Raw genomic sequence first — 10,273 nt, 5'->3', positions numbered from 1 at the left:
CGGGCCCTGCCTATCCCGCGTAGCCGGAACCGGGCGGGGTGGTCCCCAGCCGCCGTCCGGGTGTGAGCCCCGTATGACTGGAGCGGCCGCAGGACGCGGCAGAGTGGAGCGTCAGTCCGGCCTTTTGTCAAGTTAAAAGCCGAAGGGAGGTTAAAGCTGTACCTGCAGAAACGCAGGTAGTATGGGGCTCTGTATCAGCCTCCGCTCTGGTGCTTGCTCTCAGCTGTCGGCTGTTTAAATCACAGCTTTAGGTTTCAGTAGGCTTGTAAATGCAGGTGGTTAAAAAAAAAAATTAGGTAGTTCTGCTTTCAGATCTGGCTGCATCCTCGCCGTACTTTGTACAACTCAAATGCTTTCAGGCGAAGAGCTGTAACGGTTTGCTTTTTTCTCCCTTAGTGGAACGAGATAATAGAACATTTTCGTGCTGGGATGCCTTTACGGAAGCATCGGTGTCGCTTCAAAAGCTACGAGCGTTGCTTCAAAGCCTCGGAGGCAGTGGACCGTTTGCACGAACTGCTTGGCTCTAATCAAAACTTTGGCCCAGAAGTGACTCGCAATCAAACGGTTAAGCTGCTTACAAAATTCCTGAAAAATCATGTTATTGAGGATATTAAAGGAAGATGGGGCAAAGAGGACTTTCAAGATGATGGCCGTCTATATAGGTAAAACTATACACGGTGTCTGAAAAAGTTTGTTTTTTTTTTTTGAAACAGAAAGAAATTGTGCTTTAGTTTAACAAATGTTTTTGTAGAATGCCTTTGAAAAGGGGTCAATATGTCTTTCTCCCCACCTTCCTTTTAAAGACTGGTTTTTCTTTAGTGATAAACAAGTGACCTGGTTTAATGTTTGGCTTGATTTTGGGGTTTTGTTTTGGTCCTTTTTATTTTCCTCCTTCTTTGTTTTTAAATATTTTTGAAGGGCACTTTCACTCAATTGCATTTTGTGAATACTAACAAGCTTTTGCAGATTTTATGATGTAGCAAGTTCTGTTTGTCATTGGCAGACATCAGGTTTGTCAGTGCTGGAAGAATGCATGTCAAGAAAACATGTATGGGAGTGAGGATGCCATTGAGTATTCATTTCCACTTGTTTCCCCTTTTCCCAGCCCCCTGGCTATTTTGGGTGCTGTTTCTACTCCTGAGAGAAGAGCCTTCAGAATCTAAAAGGCACTTTTTCAGTGCTCCTGGGGTTGTAGATTAAAATAATCTTAAAAGATGAAAGTTTAATTGTTTCTTTTACTATTTTGTGGGGTGTTTTTTGGTAATACTTTTTTAATATTGTCTTTGGGAAAAGGTAGAGCTGAATTTCCACTTGGTATGGATAAAGTCATCATTTCATTTTGTTCTATGAACTTAAAAAGTTTTTTTGTAGTGTGCCTAAGCTTTTTTAATCCCTAGTCTGTATACCTGTGCTGTGTAGAATCATAGAATAGTTAGGGTTGGAAAGGACCTTAAGATCATCTAGTTCCAACCCCCCTGCCATGAGCAGGGACACCTCACACTAAACCATGTCGCCCAAGGCTCTGTCCAGCCTGGCCTTGAACACCACCAAGGATGGAGCATTCACAACTTCTTTGGGCAACCCATTCCAGTGCCTCACCACCCTCACAGTAAAGAACTTCTCTACCTTATAGCTAACCTTAACTTCCTCTGTTTAAGTTTAAAGCCAATACCCCTTGTCCTACCACTAGAGTCCATACGAAGAGCCCCTCTCCAGCACCCTCGTAGGTCCCCTTCAGATACTGGAAGGCTGCTATGAGGTCTCCACGCAGCCTTCTCTTCTCCAGGCTGAACAGCCCCTATTTTCTCAGCCTGTCTTCATACAGGAGGTGCTCCAGCCCCCTGATCATCCTTGTGGCCGTCCTCTGGACTTGCTCCAACAGCTCCATGTCCTTTTTATGTTGAGGACACCAGAACTGGACACAATACTCCAAGTGAGGTCTCACGAGAGCAGAGTAGAGGGGCAGGATCACCTCCTTCGACCTGCTGCTCACGCTTCTGTTGATGCAGCCCAGGATACAGTTGGCTTTCTGGGCTGCAAGCACACACTGCAGGCTCAAGTTCAGTTTCTCATCAATCGCCACCCCCAAGTCCTTCTCCGCAGGGCTGCTCTGAATCCACCCAACCTGTAGCTGTGCCTGGGTTTGTGCCCACCCAGGTGTAGGTACGGTTGTTCGTTACTCTCCTAGAATTATTTACTAACTTGAAATACTTTAAAAGTGAGAGGTAAGTATGATGTAATTCTTTTACTTTGTCATAAACTTGGGTCGAGATTTTTTATCATTTTTTTTTAATAAAAGAGCTGTGGTTTATTTTAATTTTGTTCCACTGCAGTTCAGTTGATTTACAGTCAAATTGTGTTTAATAGCAGTAATAAATCAGCACTTATTCAACTTGTTCTTTATGATACTGCATGATATTTTTCAATAAACATGGTAGCTGGTTTTTAGTCTGCCTTATGAAGAAAATGACACTGAATGCTAGTGCTTCTCTGCCAAATAAATTGAATGTTCAAACCAACTTCAATCAGACTTAATGGAAGAAATTTTAAATAATTCATGGGGAATAAAAATTAATGTTCTCCCCAAACTTAGCTCTCTAAAGGGAAATTCCAGGTAACGGTCAACGAAAATGTTAAATTTTAGAATTTGGAACTCAAATTTGAAGGGCCTAGTGTACCAGAGGACTTGTATCGGAAGGCATTTTGAGAAGCTCACCTGAGAAAGTCTGTTGCTAAGTACCTAAAACAATATATGGCTCTGCAGTCTGTGAACTGATCATGACCAAAAGCTGGAAAAGGAGGAAGCATCATGTATGCTTGTCCTGTTCTTAAGTTCTTCTCTGGCCATCTGCTTATGGCTGCTGTAGAAGGGCAAAATATCTTGATAGTTTACCTAGTCATGGACTAGGTTTTACTTACTTGAACAGAGTTAGAAAAGCAGTTAGATGCTGGTACAGCACTTGGTGGTAGTTGTGTTGTTGGTTTGGTACGTTCCTAGCCAAGTCCTGCTTTGTCTATTCTTAGGATAGCTCCACCTGCATGCTTTTTTTTCACTGGTGCCATAGGTGTTAAGTACTTTGTCTCCTTTCTTTCTGGGCATTGACTCCTTGTCAAAAGATTAAATGTGGGGTTTAGTAACCACTGCTGTTTATGCTATATCTCTTTGGCAGTGTTTGCTGTGTTTGTTGTGTTTGTGGTTTTTTTGTTTGTCTTGCATTAGCATTGTGGCACATCGAAATTATTTTGCTAATTTTTCCTCTCTATTTTCAGCCATGACTTTCCTGAGCTGCAGGCTATGGAAGTTGGTTGGGCAAAATATTTTGGTGCTTTTTGTTTTGTATGTGCTTTGCCTAGTGATCTGCTGTTGGACAACAGAGCTTTTTCGTTATATCTGTCTTAATGATGTTCTTCATCTACCTCCCATTCAACTAAGTTACTAACTGACATTTTTTTTACTAAAACTGCATACTTTTCATGCATCTTGAAGTGAAGCCAGCTTTTTCCCACTCAGCTTGGGGCATAAATAAACCACATGCTACTCATGTGTTTGGTGTTATTAGAACACGGTTTTTTCCCCCATTTATGGAGCTAAAAATACGTTTTCTAGCCCACCTTATTCATGTATTTAATGTCCTCGCAGCTCCCTCTTGTGGACTTTTATGTTACGTTGTAAATGCGTTTTTCACCATGTTGATATGGATAGCAGTACAGGTTGCTTTTAATTCCACTGGCAGTGCTTTCTCTGGAAACCTTCATATGCTTTATACCTTTTCTATAAACTACTCTGTTAATTTATTGTCAGTGTACACTGTGGAACACACCTGTGTCATTCATTAACTTTGCATGTGAATGTAGTTGTCTGCTCTAGTTCACTGAGCATTGAAAAGAGATGTTGCCAAATGCTGATTTGTCTGATACTACTGGGCAAGCATTAAATATGAAGGTGACAACTACTGTGACTTCTAACAGTAGCAAACACTATCTGTGTGTTCTGGCTTATTGGGTCAGCATAGTCTACAATAATAAATGAGAAGTTACAGTTTCAGAAGCTGTCAGGCTTTAAATTTTTTGGAATCTAAGCAATTGTATTAAAAGCAAAAGGGTTAGTACGCTTGGATTGCTAGTAAACTTGGCAATTCAGGTGAGGTATTTGTTATGCCATTGATACCAGTGTCAGTTGACCCTGTTCTCTAGTCATTGCCCTGGACACAAACAGGTATCTCTCTTGCCTCCTTTTATAAACTCTTAAAACTAGTGCTGCTGTCTCTGCTGTCTGTAAACCATGCTAATCTTGACATGTCATCCTTGGGATGTTTATCAGTTGTTAGCTTTAGGTAACATTATTCTGTTCATCATAAAATAGGAGGCTTTTCATTGTTCATCCAAAAACTTGGCTCTATCTAGATCTGGCTGTAACGCTACTTGAAAAAGGGGAATGCAGCTCCTGCTTATAAGAACTCATTTGTTTACTGGTTGATTGAGAATCAGGGCAGCAAATTATACAAAGCTAAAAATTGTGAAGAACTGGAGGGGCAAGCGGGAACTGTCAAGAATACTGTAAGGCAAAAGAAAAAAGGCTGCAGATTTTTTGACATTAAACACTAAGGAATAACAAATAGCTGAAAAATAGTTGGCAACTCTCAACAGCTTAACATCCGCAGTATAATATGTATTACTTTCAAAAGGCAGAGTAAATCTTGCAGGATCAATGCAAGGTGCTTATTACCTCTCCTCAGGGTTAGCCCAAAGGAAGTGCTATCTCTCTGTGTTGCAGATATTCTGTTAAAGAGTGTTGTGGAGTATGTCAAATGGGCTCAGTGTGTGTAGTTAAAATCATAATGTATTTAACCCATGCAGTGTTAAACAAGACCAACAAATCTGCAATCAAAACTAATTAAAAAAAACCCAACTAAATGTTGGAACTGCCTTGAGAGGATGGGGTGAAATTTTAGAGGAAACTTGAGGATTTCTTGAGCATGAGCATATTTCTGGTAGGATATACACGCATACTATACAGGGGTGTACAAGTTCTTGTTGCAAGGTCACAGGCATAACTGCATTTTATATTCCAGTTAAGAGTGAAGTGGAAGCATTTTCTTGAAGCATCAGGGATCTCAGCATGTAAAGCTTAGGAGCGCAGATAAATAAGATCTGATCTGTGCCAGCCTGCTGATATGTTGCCGCTGAACTGATTTGTCTTTCTGATGTGCTGCCATTAATTCCCTTATACATGCTCTAACCTAGGTTTAGCAGTAACTAAATTCTGGTCAAGCTGGAGGTGTGACTGAGCTTCATGTGATCTGGGATAGTTTGTTTTCCTTGTTTTCTGCAAGGGATAGCTTGGGGTTTATTTCTGCTGATTTCTTCAAGACACTTGAAATGGCTTAAGAACTGAACGAGTTTCCTGCACAGCCAGCTGGAAAAAGACTCCAGAAAAGACCTGCAGGATATGATCTTCACATACGAAGCATGTAAACACAGAGGAATGTGGTAATGTGGACAAAACCTTGTGTGGACATTTGTGTGTATGCTAATTAAGAATTCTGTGACTTAAGTAGCTTTGCTTTAGGAGATGCATGCTAGCAGTGTGCTTAACATGCGGAAAATCTACCCACAGCTTTTTCAGCAGAATTGGTGTCTTCTAGTGAAGACCTGAGTCAGTTTGCTATGCATAGGTAGCTGCTGCTATTTGAGATGCACTGTGGTATCAGACATTGACCCACGGTTCACCTGTGTCATGGGAGGTGCAAAGAACCTGAACTGTTCTGGAGCAGCAGATGGAGACCAAACAAGACACCTTGAGATGTTTTACATGTCACTCAAACCCATCTTCAGGCAATTAAGTTGCACTGTGAATATCCAAGGCATTTGTTTGTATTTTTTGCATGTGAAGGCCTACTACAGTTTTGCATTGGTAAATATGGAATAGGGTGGAGTTCAAAGACATTAAAAATATTCTCTAATCGTAGATTTCCTCCTTCCTCACCACTGAAGTCATATCCAAAGAAACCTTCATGTGGAAAGGAAGCAATTAAATTTCCAGACTGGAATGAACCAAAGGCTGGCATTTCTCAAGAACACATCCCAGTGAAAGCAGTTGCAACGGTAAGATATCCAGTTTTTATTTCCCTAGACATGAGTGTATTTGGAAAGCAAAACTAATGATCTCTTTGTTGTTGCACATAATACTTGGCTATAAAATTAAATGCAAAATACTTTTATTTTAAACTTAGGAGAAGTAAAGTTGTTAATGATTTGCCAGGGGTGCTGGCTTTGAGTGTTCTTTCTGCTACAGATTATGTCTTGAGCATCCTAAGTTCAGCATGGCTGTATTTGCCATTATGCTTACATTCCAGTTTGCTCAAATTCCAATATGGAATTTATTATGCTACAAGAAAAATACTGTCATTTACACTGTAACTTTTATTCAGACACTTTCTGTAGCAGAATATGTACAGTATTACTCCTGTCCTAGCTGTTATGAGGTTGTCAATTCAATTTCTTTTTTCATAAGGAATATGTTGTAGCTAAGGAGAAGTGGTCCTGGTTTCATTGTTGCCCTTTCATACTGGAGAATCATCCTGCCCCATACTTACCTGGATTGATCCAGACTTTGTAAAGTTGTTGAACTAACTGTTGCTTTTATTAATAAACCAAACTTGCATCAACTCTAGCCACAGAACATCTTAAAAGCCTAGGTTTCTGGAGTTACATATGTTCTAAACAGCCTCTCCAGTGTTATCTTGCATGTGAGTGTTCTCAAATTTTGTAAACTCTTGGGACTTCATTGGTAATTTTGGCCTTTTCCTTAATGCTCATCAGTGCAAGACACTAGCCTTGGATTTCTTGATGATAGATAGTTTGCTTGGAAAAGTAGCTCCTACGGTTTTACTGGCTATTCAGAGGTCCTGAATGAATGGATATTTCATATTTGGAATCCAACTACGTATGTGTGGATTCAGTGCACCTTTCATGTACAGCAGGCTTCTGAAGCAGAAAAAGCATTAAGGTCCTTAGAATTTCATCAGTAGGTAGAAGATTTAAGAGGAAAGAAAGAAAATATAGTGCCAAAGACAAGTCAAGAGAATAGAGTATGTTAGTTACTGAGCAAATATCTCCTGCATTTTTAACATGTTGCAGCCTCCAACTGTCTGATCTTAATTTCCATCCGATCACCCTGGCCTGATAAGAGTTATCAATAGACTGCATATATAATCTGATGCAACAGCATAGAGTCTGGCATAGCTCAAATTTTGTTTCATTGTCAGTTTTGGCTAATACAGTGGACTGTAAGTTGATGTAATTGAGACACAAAAATAAGCTTCTATTGCTGGCTCTTTTACAGAAAGGTGTAGCTTCCTCTGGAATGGTGAAGTAGACAGGCAGCTGAAGGCGGTGGCACCTTAAATTGCTCCAGCATCTATCAGGCCACATACTGGCTCTGTCTGGCTTGCTGGCTATGGCTCTGTGTAATGAAATACTCATGTGGAAGCACAGATTATAATTTCAGAGGGTGCTATTTGTTCCAAACCAGCTCTCATCTACTGTCTTGGAATTACAGATGATTGGTGCTTGGAGTAATTAAGTGCATTCCTGGAGTGCATTTTGTGGGTTGATTGTGATCACAAGGAATACTATTGATGCACAGAGACTGCTCTGTGATGTAAATCAAAGAACTGGGAATGACTAGGAGTTTTGCCTTAAAAGTGTACCACCGACACAAACTATTCTGTGTTCACCCATTGACAAGTTGATGATGATCTTCAAGCATTGAGCTTGGATGTGAAGTCTGAGTACAGGATAGTAGTCTCTTACATTCTGTGCTTTACTATATTATAATGGTAGACTAGATCTGAAGGGTGTCTTCAGCTGTGGCTATTTTCTTTTACTTTCTTCATGTATAGAACCTGCTAACAAACCTAATGTTTAGTTATGATCAGTATACACTGAACAAGGATAAATATCGGTCTTTGATATCTAATAATTCTCCAACAATTTTTCTGTAAGCAGATATTTAATCTTAGAATGATAGTTGAAAGCAAGTTGAACTGATTTTGATCATGGAGATGATCTGAACACAAGGCTAGAGGCCATTGACTCCTGAACTTTAATGGCTATTCTGACTCACATAACTTACCCAAGCTGAAATATTATGTAAATGAGAAAAGATTCCACATGCCTGTGAAACCTAAACACTCACTTGCATCCTGGGGACTACACTGAAGTTTAGGAGTATTTAGAATACTTGTAATAAGGAGCATGCTGTACTATAAATGTACAATTTATACTGTTATATACAATGTCTATATATTTTTTATTTATATAATATGTAATAAGCAGTTATACTGTTCAGTACTTGAAAAGTCACCAGTAAATGATGATTGTCTTTCCTGATTTCAGAACTCTGAGATGTGGTATAAGCGACACAGTATAGCTATAGGGGAAGTATCAGCATGCAAACTTGTGTTTCGCAGAGAGCTAACACAAACAAATATAGAAGAGATATGGAAATCCCAGACTTTGTCACGGTGAGTATACCTGTGAGTCATTTCCTGTTAGAGTAAAACTGTGTAGTAGGTAATAGTCTTGTTTGTCTTTACTGTTAATGCTCACTTTTCATTGCTGCTAGTAAAGCCATAGTGGCTGGACTAACCATACCCTTGTTCTTTGACTAATGAATTCAGCATGTAAAGCTTGCAAAGAAACTTTACTGTGCTTAATACTTTTTGACTTTTTTTCTGTTGTGTTACACAAGTCCTTTTGTTATGTAGATTTTGTCTTTTTAAATCACTTTTTTCCCCAGTCTTCCTCTTTTTCTTGCTGCTATGAAATAAAAGCACTTCTGTAGAAATGCAATACCATGAAATCTTTCAATGACAAATAAAATACTTTATATGAGATAAGAAATGGAGCAGCTAATTGGGTGCTGAAGGCTTTAAGATTCAGATATTCTCTAATATTTCCAAAAGGAATATCTATGCAAAGTTGAAGGTATTGCTTTAGACTACATATGCAGGAGAAAAAAATAATAATACACATTAGCTATTTTTACAGCACAGCTGAAGCCTTACTAATGACTACTTTCATCTAAACCCAGAATGTTATCTCACTGTAACAAACTTGATGCTTCAGTGCTGACAGATCCACAGCAGAGTGCTCTAGTGCAGTGCATAGTGGGGTTTCCTCAGGGAAAATCTCAAGGGAGTGGAGAGATGCAACAGCAGACAAGTCCTCCTATGTATAAAAGAAGCCCAGAAGCACTGCAAAACAGAGTGTGGCATAGCATTTTCCATGGAAGAGTGCACAGGGAGGGCACTGTAGCTCTGCCACCTCGACCAGGAAGTGATAGTACCCACCCTTCAAAAAGCCATGGCCTCTGATTTCTGCAACCACCGTGACTGATGCAGCTTCCCAAACAGAGCTCTGATGGGAACATGCTGCCACCCAGCAGGGTGTGCCCTGCGCTTGTGCCAGTACAAGACAGCAGTAGTGAGCACTCCCATGGGAGGTGCGCCCAGGTAGACGAAGTCCTCCACATAGTGACAAGAGATCCTGAAGGAGGTGAGTAGCTTGAGGAGTATCAGAGAGTCTCAGACATGGACTACTGGGATTGCACCCTGCCTTCTGTGAGACAGACCCAGCAGGCAGACAGGACATGTGGTTTGGAGGATTTCCTATCCTCTCTCCACAGTGACTAAAGGGATAGGGAGCAATGGTGACAAGTTCCTGCCTGACACAGCAAGCGTGTTGCCTCTGTGACTACCCCAATTTTCCCAGTGTCCTTGTATAATAAGTATGAGGCTCTGCATATGTGGAACTGAACAGTTTTAAGGATGATGGTTCATCTTGATTGGAGGTGTCACGAAGGTTAAGTTGGCCTACACCCTGCATCAAAATTATTTGCATAAATGAAAAAAAGACTGTCAGCCAAAAGAACCAAGTGGGTCCTGGGATGCATTAGGCACAGCATAGCCACATGATTGAAGGAGGTGGCTGTCCCACCCTACACTGCATGGGTGTGGCCCCACCTCTGTTACTGAGTGTGGTTTTGGGCTCCTCATGAAACTGTTAAGAGTGTTTCCAGAGGAAACACTCCTTAACAGTTTCCTGTTAAATGGCGAAGGACATTGAGGGCCAGACTTGGAGCTGCTGTGGTAACTTGGTTGTTCAGCTTGGAGAAGAGAATCATAGAATAGTTAGGGTTGGAAAGGACCTTAAGATCATCTAGTTCCAACCCCCCTGCCATGAGCAGGGACACCTCACACTAAACACT

The 10,273-nt window shown here is 40.6% G+C and overlaps 1 protein-coding gene across 1 annotated transcript in view; it reads left to right on the top strand.

Moving 5' to 3' along the window:
• Positions 1 to 396: 396 nt before the first annotated feature.
• DEPDC1B (DEP domain containing 1B) overlaps positions 397 to 10,273 on the top strand; it is a gene marked incomplete at its 5' end in the record, with an annotated part of 19,545 nt that continues 9,668 nt past the window's right edge. The window contains 3 exons of the mRNA XM_010024835.1: positions 397 to 662; positions 5,970 to 6,105; positions 8,401 to 8,528. Of these exons, the coding sequence (XP_010023137.1) occupies positions 397 to 662; positions 5,970 to 6,105; positions 8,401 to 8,528 (530 nt within the window). The remainder of the gene's footprint in view (positions 663 to 5,969; positions 6,106 to 8,400; positions 8,529 to 10,273) is intronic.

The sequence above is a fragment of the Nestor notabilis genome, unplaced genomic scaffold, assembly GCF_000696875.1.
Source record: "Nestor notabilis isolate BGI_N333 unplaced genomic scaffold, ASM69687v1 scaffold7812, whole genome shotgun sequence".
NCBI classification, from domain to species: domain Eukaryota; kingdom Metazoa; phylum Chordata; class Aves; order Psittaciformes; family Psittacidae; genus Nestor; species Nestor notabilis.
Note: the sequence above shows the minus strand (reverse complement) of the source record. Positions and strands in the feature narration are given on the sequence as shown.